General features: G+C 45.7%; 1 protein-coding gene across 6 annotated transcripts in view; it reads right to left on the bottom strand.

Annotated features, from left to right (window-relative positions):
• gria2b (glutamate receptor, ionotropic, AMPA 2b) overlaps positions 1 to 14,936 on the bottom strand; it is a 128,775-nt gene that overhangs the window by 16,046 nt on the left and 97,793 nt on the right. For all 6 annotated transcript variants that reach the window (XR_011924505.1, XR_011924506.1, XM_072434689.1 and 3 more), the window contains exons 5-10: positions 10,511 to 10,564; positions 9,520 to 9,678; positions 7,697 to 7,864; positions 4,573 to 4,677; positions 4,245 to 4,352; positions 3,160 to 3,366 (exon numbers count right to left, since the gene is read on the bottom strand). Coding sequence is in view for 4 of the 6 variants with exons in the window: in XM_072434689.1 (XP_072290790.1) it covers positions 3,160 to 3,366; positions 4,245 to 4,352; positions 4,573 to 4,677; positions 7,697 to 7,864; positions 9,520 to 9,678; positions 10,511 to 10,564 (801 nt within the window). In the remaining 2 variants the exon portion in view is untranslated. The remainder of the gene's footprint in view (positions 1 to 3,159; positions 3,367 to 4,244; positions 4,353 to 4,572; positions 4,678 to 7,696; positions 7,865 to 9,519; positions 9,679 to 10,510; positions 10,565 to 14,936) is intronic.

The raw sequence follows: 14,936 nt of genomic DNA, 5'->3' as shown, positions 1-14,936 counted from the left end.
GCGTCCTGCACATGCTCAGTGGAGGAGAGGCGTCCTGCACATGCTCAGTGGAGGAGAGGCGTCCTGCACATGCTCAGTGGAGGAGAGTCGTCCTGCACATGCTCAGTGGAGGAGAGGCGTCCTGCACATGCTCAGAGGAGGAGAGGCGTCCTGCACATGCTCAGTGGAGGAGAGTCGTCCTGCACATGCTCAGTGGAGGAGAGTCGTCCTGCACATGCTCAGTGGAGGAGAGTCGTCCTGCTGCACATGCTCAGTGGAGGAGAGTCGTCCTGCACATGCTCAGTGGAGGAGAGTCGTCCTGCACATGCTCAGTGGAGGAGAGTCGTCCTGCACATGCTCAGTGGAGGAGAGTCGTCCTGCACATGCTCAGTGGAGGAGAGTCGTCCTGCACATGCTCAGTGGAGGAGAGTCGTCCTGCACATGCTCAGTGGAGTCGAGTCGTCCTGCACATGCTCAGTGGAGTCGAGTCGTCCTGCACATGCTCAGTGGAGGAGAGTCGTCCTGCACATGCTCAGTGGAGTCGAGTCGTCCTGCACATGCTCAGTGGAGTCGAGTCGTCCTGCACATGCTCAGTGGAGTCGAGTCGTCCTGCACATGCTCAGTGGAGGAGAGTCGTCCTGCACATGCTCAGTGGAGGAGAGTCGTCTTGCACATGCTCAGTGGAGGAGAGTCGTCCTGCACATGCTCAGTGGAGTCGAGTCGTCCTGCACATGCTCAGTGGAGTCGAGTCGTCCTGCACATGCTCAGTGGAGGAGAGTCGTCCTGCACATGCTCAGTGGAGGAGAGTCGTCCTGCACATGCTCAGTGGAGGAGAGTCGTCCTGCACATGCTCAGTGGAGGAGAGGCGTCCTGCACATGCTCAGTGGAGGAGAGTCGTCCTGCACATGCTCAGTGGACTTCAGTGGAGGAGAGGCGTCCTGCACATGCTCAGTGGAGGAGAGGCGTCCTGCACATGCTCAGTGGAGGAGAGGCGTCCTGCACATGCTCAGTGGAGGAGAGGCGTCCTGCACATGCTCAGTGGAGGAGAGTCGTCCTGCACATGCTCAGTGGAGGAGAGGCGTCCTGCACATGCTCAGTGGAGGAGAGGCGTCCTGCACATGCTCAGTGGAGGAGAGGCGTCCTGCACATGCTCAGTGGAGGAGAGGCGTCCTGCACATGCTCAGTGGAGGAGAGTCGTCCTGCACATGCTCAGTGGAGGAGAGGCGTCCTGCACATGCTCAGTGGAGGAGAGGCGTCCTGCACATGCTCAGTGGAGGAGAGGCGTCCTGCACATGCTCAGTGGAGGAGAGGCGTCCTGCACATGCTCAGTGGAGGAGAGGCGTCCTGCACATGCTCAGTGGAGGAGAGTCGTCCTGCACATGCTCAGTGGAGGAGAGGCGTCCTGCACATGCTCAGTGGAGGAGAGGCGTCCTGCACATGCTCAGAGGAGGAGAGGCGTCCTGCACATGCTCAGTGGAGGAGAGTCGTCCTGCACATGCTCAGTGGAGGAGAGTCGTCCTGCTGCACATGCTCAGTGGAGGAGAGTCGTCCTGCACATGCTCAGTGGAGGAGAGTCGTCCTGCACATGCTCAGTGGAGGAGAGTCGTCCTGCACATGCTCAGTGGAGGAGAGTCGTCCTGCACATGCTCAGTGGAGGAGAGTCGTCCTGCACATGCTCAGTGGAGGAGAGTCGTCCTGCACATGCTCAGTGGAGTCGAGTCGTCCTGCACATGCTCAGTGGAGTCGAGTCGTCCTGCACATGCTCAGTGGAGGAGAGTCGTCCTGCACATGCTCAGTGGAGTCGAGTCGTCCTGCACATGCTCAGTGGAGTCGAGTCGTCCTGCACATGCTCAGTGGAGTCGAGTCGTCCTGCACATGCTCAGTGGAGGAGAGTCGTCCTGCACATGCTCAGTGGAGGAGAGTCGTCCTGCACATGCTCAGTGGAGGAGAGTCGTCCTGCACATGCTCAGTGGAGGAGAGGCGTCCTGCACATGCTCAGTGGAGGAGAGGCGTCCTGCACATGCTCAGTGGAGGAGAGGCGTCCTGCACATGCTCAGTGGAGGAGAGTCGTCCTGCACATGCTCAGTGGAGGAGAGTCGTCCTGCACATGCTCAGTGGACTTCAGTGGAGGAGAGGCGTCCTGCACATGCTCAGTGGAGTCGAGTCGTCCTGCACATGCTCAGTGGAGTCGAGTCGTCCTGCACATGCTCAGTGGAGGAGTTGTGCTGTGTCGCTTTCCTCGTGGTGTAAATGGAGTTTAATGTTGGATCATGGCTTTGGTTTATTAACTTTACAAAGTCAGCGGCTATAGGCGCCAGCCGAGGCAACCCGCCGGGGGCCCGAGTGAGCAGGTCCCGCCGGGGGCCCGAGTGAGCAGGTCCCGCCGGGGGCCCGCGTGAGCAGGTCCGTAGCTGGGGAGATCTTTGAGAAGGGCCCGGCGCGCGTCTTTATCGTCTGAAAACGTGAATAATCTGGTGCCTTAGCAACTGTCTCAGTGCAGAGGAGTAAAAAAACACCCAGGAATCTACAAACTTTTCTGGTTCTTTTCGATGCCCTGGCAGTGGCAATAAGCTTTAGTTTTGTGTTTGATGACATTTACTTGTATTGAACTGGTTCAGTGTTTGTTTGCACAACTCATGTTCTGGCGCTTGAAAGTACAAACTGAACTGAAGTGTTTTCTGGTTCTGCTGCTCCTAAAATGTGTTTTGTGTCTAATGTTTCATGAGATTATAATGTTTCTGACGTTTCCTCTGAAGTCTGTTCATCTTTAATGATTGTGGCTCAGGATTTTGTGGCAAGTGAATACTTCATATTTTATTTAACTGCTACTGAATAAAAATGCTGAAGCACTTTACACTTCTTTTGAATTCATTTTGAATTTTGCACGTAAAAATGCAATTAATCGTGATTAATGAGGGAAATAGTGCGATTAATCGTGATTAAAAATTGTAATCGTTGCCCAGCCCTAATTTTTAGTAAAATACTGTATATAAATACAACATAATTGAAAATAAAGAAAATCAATTTTAACTTCTATGCAAATAATTAGCCATCGTTACCAGCAGAGAGTGCATAGACAGAACAGCAGTCTAACGTTTAAATTAGAGCAAGATAGAAATAACAAGGCTTTTTCCATTTCACCCCATTTGCCCTTCGCGCTTTCCTAAAGTCATGACTTACCCCATACACCAGCTCTCCCACCATGCCGTTCCATATCTTGGTCTCGGCGTCCCTGGCTCCGTACTTGCCATCTCCTACTATCTTGAGCTGGTATTTGAAGCCACAGTGCTTGGCTATCTCGGCGGCCAGATCCACGCAGTAGCCCTCGTAGCGCTCATTGTCCACGAAAAGGTCAGCGTTCTTCTTGAGCATCACGTATGGAGCCTCCTAAAGGACACCAAAGTGGAGAAGGCGGTTCAGTGGAGACGACTGGAATAGCAATGGTAAATGTAGCAGCAAATGCAATATCGGGATAGTCAGTAGCCTCAGAGGGAATATAGTGGCATTTAGAAGACTGATGGGCAAGAAAACAAAGTCTTTTATGTCCATTTTGTGTCATGCCAGGAGCTCATTTCCATCTGTCGTCCCTGGGCAGTGACGTGAAGCAGTGAAGCAGTTTAACAGTGTGCAACCCTCCATGTTACATTTAAACTACAGCAAAAAAACAACAAACAAACAACCACTAACAACCAAATCAACCAGCAGAGGGAGCACCTCACCAGCAATTCAAATACAAATGTAAAAATGTTAATATTTACAATTGTTATTATTCCTGCAGACATCACTAATGACTGCAGCACGTCCCTAACAGATGAAGGGAGGAGTTCCAGGCTCCTGCAGCTTTGACAGTGACGCGTCTGTTCAAAATGTGGTGGACCTAAAGTTCACAGAGCAGTCTCCTCTCGAGTGGGCTCTGGTTGTCCCGACTCCCGCCTTGTCAGATTCACACATTCTGAGAGTAGTTTCCCGTCAGTCCATTACATTTTTTTCCAACTGTGTTTAGTTAGATAACCACAGATGACATTTAGTTAGAGAATTGACCAAAACGGAAGAAAAAGAGTGCCTTTAGATCATAAGTGTCTGAACAGAGTAAAAAAAAAAGATATATATATATATAATTGTTTTGCAGCTTCTACGAATGTAAACAGCTCCGTTGCTACACATTCACAAACTCTGAGGAGACCAACCAAACGACAGACCGAACGACAGAGGAAGGACAGAAGCCTCTGTGCTTATCCATATACTGTATTTCAAAAGATCATTACCAGGATTGTAGTCACAATAACGGTCTTGTTCTCCATGCCCAACGAGTCATTCGCAAAGACATCCGACTTAGTGACGGCCATCTTGTCCATCTCATTCCAGTAACCGATCTGTGGGAGACATAAACAAGCTCCATCAGAACATGTGCATCGTTAAAACTGACTGGCAATTATAACACTTTACATATATTCGCGGTTTTAATGAATTCCCTCAGCTCCAAAGCTCCAAAGCCTTGATGGGGAGCCTATGTTAATGCAGCTTTTTCACAGCACGTGGTTGGGAACATACGGTAATGAGTGCGTTAAAATGATGACAACAACGGCGTGTTACCTTGACTGGCCCGTTGGTCTTCAGCTCCATGATGTTCACAGAGTAGTTGACCCTCTTCCCGTGTTGGTCGAACTGGATGTTTCCGGTCAGGCCCTCCACACGCACCTACAAGACAACAAAAGATGTTCTCAAAGGAAAACAACACAGACACTCCTTGACAGAAGTAGAACGTTCCGTCCTTCTGCTGCGTGTGAACCTGCTCCTGTGCAGTCGTTGAACCTAAGCAATTATAAATGTGCTTTTTTTGGCTCCGTTTTGCCAGTGCTGCTAACGTCTACTGAGAGCACAATGACAACAAAAGCAGAACTTCACTCTCAAATGTGGATTTAAGTTTACAAATGTAATAATGTCCAGGTTACTAAATCAGTTCGAATGGATTCACATTTTCTCGGATTTCAGCACTTTCCTAATTTGATTATTTATTTTGCATCATTAATGTAATATACTGCTCATTATTTTTCTAGCTCAACAGCTGGAACACAAGGAGTCTCACTTATTTGAAATATTTCTCAAGTAAGTGAGCAATATTTGTGGACTGCAAAATAAACTAGTTCTGTTTTCCGCCTTTTTAATACAGCCAAAATCAGCTAAAGCACAGGCTGAAAGTATGTTTGCATAATTTTGAATAGACTTGTCCACTATTGAAGGGAACGAGCCGATTGCGCTGTGGCCCGTGCCAACAGTAAGTCTCAAAAGAAAGGATTATTTTTCTATAACATCCTCAAAGATTCTGTTTGTGGCCAGAAATGCTCTTCTGCCATCAATAGTGACCAGTGGACTTTGTATCAGGTAGTTAGCAGCTGGCTAACGCTAATTGACACCACTACCTCGTTGATTGCGTGGCTAAGCTAATAAACGTTATTAGCCGACTTGACGTTAGCCTCATTTCCTACTGTCCACGTGTTACATTTGAAAGTCATGTATAAAAAGATAAGATATTTCATTATTTTCAGAAGACTTTCCATTATCGACATGATTGCGATTTTGATTCGATAGCAATATATTGAACTCTATTGGTAACCACTCTTCACATTATAGTACTAGCGCTGCAGTCAAAGGAAAATCTCCAGTCTGGCCGTTTGTAGACTTCTCACAGCAGTTTATGTCATGCTTTCTCAGCCGGTTGTGGTGAACTTGCCCGTCTCTTCCTGACAGCGCAGAATGGCACCGGACGACCCCGGGGCCCGTCTGCTCGGCCTGATCTCAGTGGAGGTGAAGCTGATCGTGATTCACATCCAAACCCAAACGCACAGTCTGCTATTTCTCTGTGCCCAAATAAGACGGGGGCGTTTTTGCATTCCCTCAGACGGGAAAGAGATCTGCAGTTACCACGGCAACAGGTTTGGCATAACAAAAAGCCTGTCTGAATAGGAAAGGACAGTCAATTAAAAGAAGCAGGGTCATCTGATAATGGATGGGAACTGATTCAAAAACACCACCTCAGATAATAGGAAATAATATAAACTGCAGTGTTTTTATGCCCCTTAAATTAATGTGGTGTTCTTAATTTTGACAACAATTGGCAGCAAAACAAATAATTGAAAATGGGCTGTGCAAATGAATCAAATTGTAATTAAAATTGAGATTCAGTCATTTTTAATTGTTTTTTTTTAATCAAGAAGTCCACAGTCAATTCTGTGAGAAAAGCTTGTAGTTTAGAGTTTATACTATGGAAAATGTGTGACTTCGATATTAGATTCAAATGTATATGTGCGTCCGAAGCTATTAACGTTGACTTTTGGAGGGACAAAAAGACAAACATAACTGACAAAAGAGATCGTCACAAATCTGACTTTTTTTCTCAGCAAGTAAAATATTCATTGGGATGCATTAGCCAAAACTATATAAATAAAAAACAAATACTGCTCCGGTGTCAGTGTTAATTCTGGGGTCTTTTGTCGCCACCTTCTCTGCTGCAGATTTATTCATTCCATGACGAGCAGAGCTGATATCACGTGGACGAGCGCATATGACGGCAGCTGATGTTTATGAGCGTGGAGCTGCAGAGAGTAAAGCGGCTTTGCTCCGAGCAGAAGAACAAACCAAAGACACCACAGAGATGTCAACTTGAACACTGTGAGGGAAATAAAGCTGGCATGTGAGCTCTGAAACGAATAAGATGAGCCAAATATTATACCAAACTATTACAGGCGCATCCATCCCCATGAGAGCCAGTTACACCCGCAAGCAACAATGAAGGGCCTTGAACCAGTGGCGTGCGGTCAGGGCAATCAAGGCAAGCAGTGATTGACCAATAAATCCAAATCTAAAATGACCGTGTGCCACAACTATATTTCAATCCAGAAATATATACAAATAAGCCTGTTTTGCCTTCACTTCTGCAGCTGAAGCTTGTCTGAAGTCACAGTTTCTTTTAGAGGCCTCTAGAGGGCACTGAGGAGTACAGCGCCGGAAGCTTGTTTCTTCTTCTCCTTTAGCTGCGCAGTCTTCACACTCACACAGTCACATAGTCATGATGCCGTGCGTCTACGAGTGGCAGCTCGTAGACGCACGGCGTAGACTTTTTAACACCAAAGCAATGGAAGGAGTTCTTTTACGGACTACGACAGAGTCTGAGGACAAAGCACTGGAAGTCAAGGCACTGGAAGAAGAACTTTTAGGACTACGACAAAGTCTAAGGAATAAAGTCTGGCGGTAATGCAACACTCGGATGTCAACCGCCATAAAACAACAACAACAACAACAACAACATAGTCATTTTAATAAAGTAATAAATGACGAAATAAATCATATTTCAAAAGTCTGATTACAACTTTTATAATCAATATTCAGCAATGTTTTAAATCACTATAGCAACACTCCTTTTTTCTTTTCTTTTTTTACAAACCAGAAGGATATGGTAAGGATAAGTAGTTTTTGCCGCATATCCCTATTTCAGGGTCACAGGGGCAGCAGTCTGAGCAGGGAGGGAGTCCAGGAGGCTATCAGAACACATGCCCATGCCACCTCAGCTGGCTCCTCCCATGTGACTGAGCTCCTCGCCCTATCTCTAAGGTCATTAAAGCTCATGACCATAGGTGAGGAACATAGATTGACCGGTAAATTGTGAGCTTTGTCTTTTGACCCCGAGATACTTGAAATCCTTGTGCGTCCATGTGTTTACCTGTTTGAGCGCTCTCTCGATCTCCACGCCCTGCGACCACGGCACGGCCGGGTTCGCCAGGCAGTCCCCGGTGTTGGCGCGCCTGGTGAACTCGATCTTCTGCTTGTGGAGGTACCGGAAGGCCTCAGTCATCACTTGCACTGCGTCGTAAGTCAAAGCCGAAGTGTACTGCGGAGGACAGGAGAATACACAGTACATATATATTTGAATGAGCGTAAGTAGTCATAGTATTTCAAACTTCAAGTGCATTACAGGAAAAAAGGAAAATGTTGTATAGAAAGATGCGATGCTGCTGAAACCCACGCGTATCATCGATTACAATTTATTTCTATTTTTTTGAGCACCAAGTATGTAAAGAGCAGTGGGCGTATATCAGGTTTAGGCAAACGTACATGAATCACTCTAAATACACTTTGACATACTTTGATTGAGTAAATGAATTGTAACATGAACAATTGTAACTTTCCAATTTCCGTCTCGTCTTAATTTTGTCCTGTACACTGAAGGAACTATATTATGATAGATCCATGAGCGTAGACACAGGGAAACGTGCTGCTCTCATGGGGACGAGCCTCACGAGGCTGCAGGTGAGCAGTAGGTGCGTTTTATGATTGACACGTGGCAGGACTAATCGACAGTCCACGCCACGAGGAAATGAGACTCAGATTTTGGCCAAAAAACTGTCAATTCCACCTTTAAGTCAGGTGACAATCATCTGGAAAATATCAACTGAAGCATCATTTTCTGGTAAAAACAGTGCTAGAATTTACCCAAATTATTGTTGGTGTTTTTTATACCTAAAACGTCATGCTATATGACCACTGGTGGAGCAACAATAAACGCTCTCCCTCATACCAGAAATGAGCTTATTCAAATTTCAGCAGCATTTCTCTGTCGTTGTACCGGGCTATTTCAATTAAATCAACAGAGTAATTCAATAATTTCTCACATAGCTTGTAAAATGGTCCAGTTTAACAGTTAAATAACCCCATAAATACTTCTTCAAGCCTTCAAATCCACAATTTGTGCAGCTTCCACAACTTCCAGTGGCGTGTAAACAGTGTGCATTATTCAGGGGTGCTCTCAGGAAAAACTTCTGCGCTGTTTCACTCTGCACATACGGCACTTTTGTTCTGCCTTCAACACTTCTTTGTTTGGAGGAAATAAATAAATACTGCATTTGGGTACGTTAATCCATTTTTTAAAAGTCCCAAGGCAAAAACGGTTAACTCTCCATGTTAACTAAACCATGGCTTCCCAAAACAACCACGCAACCGGCCCAAGCCCCACTGCAAGATTCAATCTACCTCTGTCATATTTTCAGCTTGCAAAACAGAAAAATCAACCATTTGTTGTGTTTTTTACATAATTTCACACAAATTCATAGTATAACATATTAAATATGGTCCATTATTTGCATTCTTAATGGTCTTTAAACATTGAGTAACTTTACTATAACATCTCATGTTTCACGACTTCATAATTTATCTATTGAAAGGTACATATAACTTTCTATGAGACAGGCATTCCCTCATCAAGGATTGTGTAAAGAACTCCATCTACTGGCAGCAGAGGGAATTACAAAGGGGAGAAAAAGAAACCTAGCTTGCCCCTGACATGTTACTGTTAGCACGCAGTTGTAATGAACGTTATTTCACAGCAGAAATGCTCAGAACGAGTCTGACAATTATCTACAGACTTAAAAACTCTCCGGCTTTAACGTCAAAAATCTAAAATTCTAAACAAATCTTTTTTCTGAGGCTCAGAGGGAAGTGGAATTAAGTTTGTTCTCAATAATAAAATCAAATATTGCTGTATCTTACCCGTATCCTACTATCTGCTCCTGGATACTCCTTCTCCTCCAGAGCTTCCCATCTCTGGTCAAACTTTGACACCAAAGGATCGTCAAAGTCTACGATCTGGAATCCGGACACGTTAGCGCCGCCATATTGGATCTTCGACAGGTCTCCATCCACAAAACCCTGGAATTAAAACTGAATTTTACTAAAAGGTTTTGAAAGATGTTGAGAAATTGTCTAGACGTTCTATGATCAATGCCCTCTTTTCTACCCAGGTCTCAACAAATGGCCTCAACACAAAGTGGGACAAAAGAAAATTGCCAAATGGATCAAATTGAAGTCTATAACGGAATAAGCCAGAGAAGAGCCTAGTTATTTCTGAGCTTTCACTTGACACATTTGACACAATTTAGCAGATATCAAATAATTATTGAAGGTCTGTTTTGTTGCTTGGGGAAAAAACAGAACATATAATATATATAATTATAAAATAATCGCAGTGGATGATCAGGATGCTCAGAAATCATTAGGAAAGTGAGGAATACGTCTGGACAGCTGCAAACTGTTTAAAATGAACGAGTTCTGATTTTCACATTTCTACAGTACAGTACAAATCACTTAGCTTAACTATAAGAAATGTTTATGACGTGGTTGTTGGCCGGTATGCTAAATCATGTGATAATGTTAATAATCTACGTAAAACAGCCCTGGTTTTTCACAGTTTGGATGTTTAGAGGCTAATGCTAACCCCCATTGGAAATACATTGAAGCTAATGTATGGAGCAGTACCAGCCAATAAAATGCCAGTATTCTTTTTACAGTTTGTACAAAATATAACTAAAATATTACTATGCTTCATTCAACATATTTATTATTTGTAAAACTGTTACTTTAGTAAAAAACAATAAGTTTGTTTTTGCCTGTGTTGGTCTTAAAATATAATCAAACTTTCAATTCCAAAAGTAAAAAAGATGACTTCACTTATTTTGGTTCCAACACAAACATTTGCACTTACCAGGTTAGCAATGATGTAGTGATATCCTTTGACATGCCTCCCGATGGTGATAACCTGAAAAAGATCATGTTTTATGAATATTTTGTGAACAAAGATAATATTTCATTTGACGTGTTCGTCTGCATTATCTATTGACTGTACCATTCAACAGTGAGCTCCCATTGTATCACCAACCACTCCAACATCTAATTCACACCTTCTAATTTGTCACTCTCGCCCCTCACATGTCTGACAGCCCATTGTCGCGCTGCGTTCACCGTCACAGCCCGCCAACGGGAACACAATTGCAGTGATCAGTGTTCTGACAGAAAGAACCAGAATATCATGAGGCAAAAGTGACGAAGCTGAAACCAATACATTAGTTTGAGTGGCACAGCAGATTCTAACATTGTATCTCTGCATCTGGGAGGAGGGTTCACATGAAACACGTATCAGAGGTGGAATACTGGCAGAGATCTGATACCATGGACAATAATCAGCATTTTCAGTGGAACGAACAGATGGTAAATTCCAAGAAAGTATGTGTAAAATGATGATTGATAAATGGGACATGGTTAAGGAGCGAACATAGCCCTCACTCACTCTAATTACATTTACAACCAAACTCCAATTGTCTTCACCCCAAAAACCTGTCAGACTCTTGTCCCCGTGGACAGCAGGTCCAAGCACCGATTAGCGCTGAGAGACGTTCAGAGTAATTTAGCATTTGCACTAAAACCTTGTCACTGTAATGGCTAATAAAACATTCACAAAATGTTTGGCAAACACAGATAAGCAAAAAGTAGGAATGGGACGATTCTGAAAGTAGTTTAGAATCGTTCGATAGTCCTTTTGCGGACAAAGGAAGTAAACTGCAGATTTACTTCAGCTATATTGTAAAAGAGGTGTTTTTTTAATCTTTCTGTCACTTTTTATTTGATGTAAATCGACCCAAAACTAAGACCACTTCTGGCCTTACGTGTCAGTAATAAAGCTGCTTTGTAAGGCAAGGCAAGTTTATTTGTAGAGCACATTTCATACACAAGGCAATTCAAAGTGCTTCACAGCAGGAAAAATGCATTCAAATCACAAAGAAATTACAGAAACAGAAATACAATAAAATTAACGTAATTAAAAATTATCAATCCAACTGATTGTCTAAACTAATAAAATCACAAACAACAGAGAAGAGTGCAAAGAAAAAATCCTTTCAGTCACATGCACATCTAAACAAAACAGTTTATAGCTTAGATTTGAACATTGTCAGAGTAGAACCTGTCTCACATCTTCAGGAAGAATGTTCCAGATTTTAGCTGCATAAAACTGAAACGCAGATTCCCCATGTTTTGTCCTGACTCTGGCACCAGCAAGAGGTCGGTCCATGTTTAGTCCTGACTCTGGCACCAGCAGGAGGCCGGTCCATGTTTAGTCCTGACTCTGGCACCAGCAGGAGGCCGGTCCATGTTTAGTCCTGACTCTGGCACCAGCAGGAGGCCGGTCCATGTTTAGTCCTGACTCTGGCACCAGCAGGAGGCCGGTCCATGTTTAGTCCTGACTCTGGCACCAGCAGGAGGCCGGTCCATGTTTAGTCCTGACTCTGGGCACCAGCAGGAGGCCGGTCCATGTTTAGTCCTGACTCTGGGCACCAGCAGGAGGCCGGTCCATGTTTAGTCCTGACTCTGGGCACCAGCAGGAGGCCGGTCCATGTTTAGTCCTGACTCTGGCACCAGCAGGAGGCCGGTCCATGTTTAGTCCTGACTCTGGCACCAGCAGGAGGCCGGTCCATGTTTAGTCCTGACTCTGGCACCAGCAGGAGGCCGGTCCATGTTTAGTCCTGACTCTGGCACCAGCAGGAGGCCGGTCCATGTTTAGTCCTGACTCTGGCACCAGCAGGAGGCCGGTCCATGTTTAGTCCTGACTCTGGCACAAGCAGGAGGCCGGTCCATGTTTAGTCCTGACTCTGGCACCAGCAGGAGGCCGGTCCATGTTTAGTCCTGACTCTGGCACCAGCAGGAGGCCGGTCCATGTTTAGTCCTGACTCTGGCACCAGCAGGAGGCCGGTCCATGTTTAGTCCTGACTCTGGCACCAGCAGGAGGCCGGTCCATGTTTAGTCCTGACTCTGGCACCAGCAGGAGGCCGGTCCATGTTTAGTCCTGACTCTGGCACCAGCAGGAGGCCGGTCCATGTTTAGTCCTGACTCTGGCACCAGCAGGAGGCCGGTCCATGTTTAGTCCTGACTCTGGCACCAGCAGGAGGCCGGTCCATGTTTAGTCCTGACTCTGGCACCAGCAGGAGGCCGGTCCATGTTTAGTCCTGACTCTGGCACCAGCAGGAGGCCGGTCCATGTTTAGTCCTGACTCTGGCACCAGCAGGAGGCCGGTCCATGTTTTGTCCTGACTCTGGCACCAGCAGGAGGCCGGTCCATGTTTAGTCCTGACTCTGGCACCAGCAGGAGGCCGGTCCATGTTTAGTCCTGACTCTGGCACCAGCAGGAGGCCGGTCCATGTTTAGTCCTGACTCTGGCACCAGCAGGAGGCCGGTCCATGTTTAGTCCTGACTCTGGCACCAGCAGGAGGCCGGTCCATGTTTAGTCCTGACTCTGGGCACCAGCAGGAGGCCGGTCCATGTTTAGTCCTGACTCTGGCACCAGCAGGAGGCCGGTCCATGTTTAGTCCTGACTCTGGCACCAGCAGGAGGCCGGTCCATGTTTAGTCCTGACTCTGGCACCAGCAGGAGGCCGGTCCATGTTTAGTCCTGACTCTGGCACCAGCAGGAGGCCGGTCCATGTTTAGTCCTGACTCTGGCACCAGCAGGAGGCCGGTCCCTGAGGTCCTCAGAGTCTGAGATGGTTCATATGGCACAAATATGCCCAAGATGTACTTTGGTGCTAGGCCATGGAGAGACTTGTACACAAGCAGAGCTGCTTTAAAGTCTCTTCTCTGAGCCACAGGGGGCAGTGCAGAGACCTGAGAACAGGACTAATGTGATCATACTTCCTGGTTCTAGTCAGGACCCGAGCAGCAGCGTTCTGGATGTACTGCAGCTGTTTTACAGCTCGTTTGGAGAGGCCAGTGAGCAGGCCGTTACAGGAGTCTAATCTACTGGAGACAAACGCATGGATAAGTCTCTCTAAATCTGGTTTTGACACTATGTTTTTGATTTTGGCAATGTTTTTTAGATGGTAAAAAGCTGCTGATGTTATTGATTTGACGTGGCTATTAAAGTTCAAGTCTGAGTCCATTATTACCCCCAGATTTCTAATTTGGTTTGTAGGTTTTAGAGCGAGACTCTGGAGGTGACCGCTAACACTTTCTCTTTGTTTCTGTGCCAAAAACGATTATTTCAGTCTTGTCTGAGTTCAGCTGGAGAAAGTTGTTTTGCATCCACAAACTGATCTGTTGGATGCAGTGACAGAGTGAATCTACTGGTCCATAGTCACCTGCCGATAGTGAAACATAGATCTGACTCGTCTGCATCATTGTGATAGGACACATTTTCACTGCGTATCAACTGACCTAACGGCAGCATGTAGAGGTTGAACAGAAGGGGACCCAGGACTGACCCTTGGGGCACTCCACAGGTCAGGGTCATGTGGTCTGAGACACAGCTACCAATTTCAACAAAGTACTTCCTGTCTTCCAGATAGGACCTTAACCACTTTAGGGCAGTGCCAGTGATGCCCACCCAGTCCTCTAGTCTCTGTAAGAGGATCCCATGATCGACAGTGTCAAAAGCAGCACTCAGATCTAACAGAATTAAGACTGAGGCTTTGCCCGTGTCAGTGTTCAGGCGGATGTCATTTGTCACCTTGACAAGAGCAGTCTCAGTGCTGTGATGAGGTCTAAAACCTGACTGAAAAACATCAAATGAGTTGTTTATTAAGAGGAAATCTGTGAGCTGTTGGTAAACAACCTTTTCAAGGACTTTGCCCCAAAATGGCAGATTAGAGATGGGCCGGTAATGACTCAGTACTGCGGCATCAAGCCTGCTCTTCTTTAGGAGAGGCTTTATGACCGCAGTTTTCAAAGACATTGGGAATGTTCCAGATTGAAGCGACATGTTAACTATGTGAGTGAATGGTGCTAACAAACTGTTCAGCACAGACTTTAGAAATCTGGTGAGTAACACATCGAGGCAGCATGTAGATGAACTCAGACTGGTGATGATCTCATGGACAGTTTTGTCAGTTACTGGTGCAAAGTGAGTTAGCTCTAAGTGTCTAGGTGGTTTTAGGGTCATTTTTTGCATTGTGGGATTTATAGCATTTTAATGCCCTGAACTTTGTCATTAAAGAATAATGCAAACTCATTACACTTGGATGTGGAAATGAGTTCTAACGGCAGCTGAGCTGGAGGGTTTGTTAATCTGTTTACTGTGGCAAACAGGACACGCGAGTTGTTACTGCAGCTTCCAATTATTTCAGAAAAATATCTTTCCCTAGTTCTA

Source organism: Eucyclogobius newberryi, unplaced genomic scaffold, assembly GCF_026437365.1.
Source record: "Eucyclogobius newberryi isolate DKJ021-1_F unplaced genomic scaffold, fEucNew1.0.hap1 SCAF_11, whole genome shotgun sequence".
NCBI classification, from domain to species: domain Eukaryota; kingdom Metazoa; phylum Chordata; class Actinopteri; order Gobiiformes; family Gobiidae; genus Eucyclogobius; species Eucyclogobius newberryi.
The sequence above is the reverse complement of the archived record's forward strand: the minus strand, read 5'-3'. Positions and strand labels throughout refer to the sequence as shown.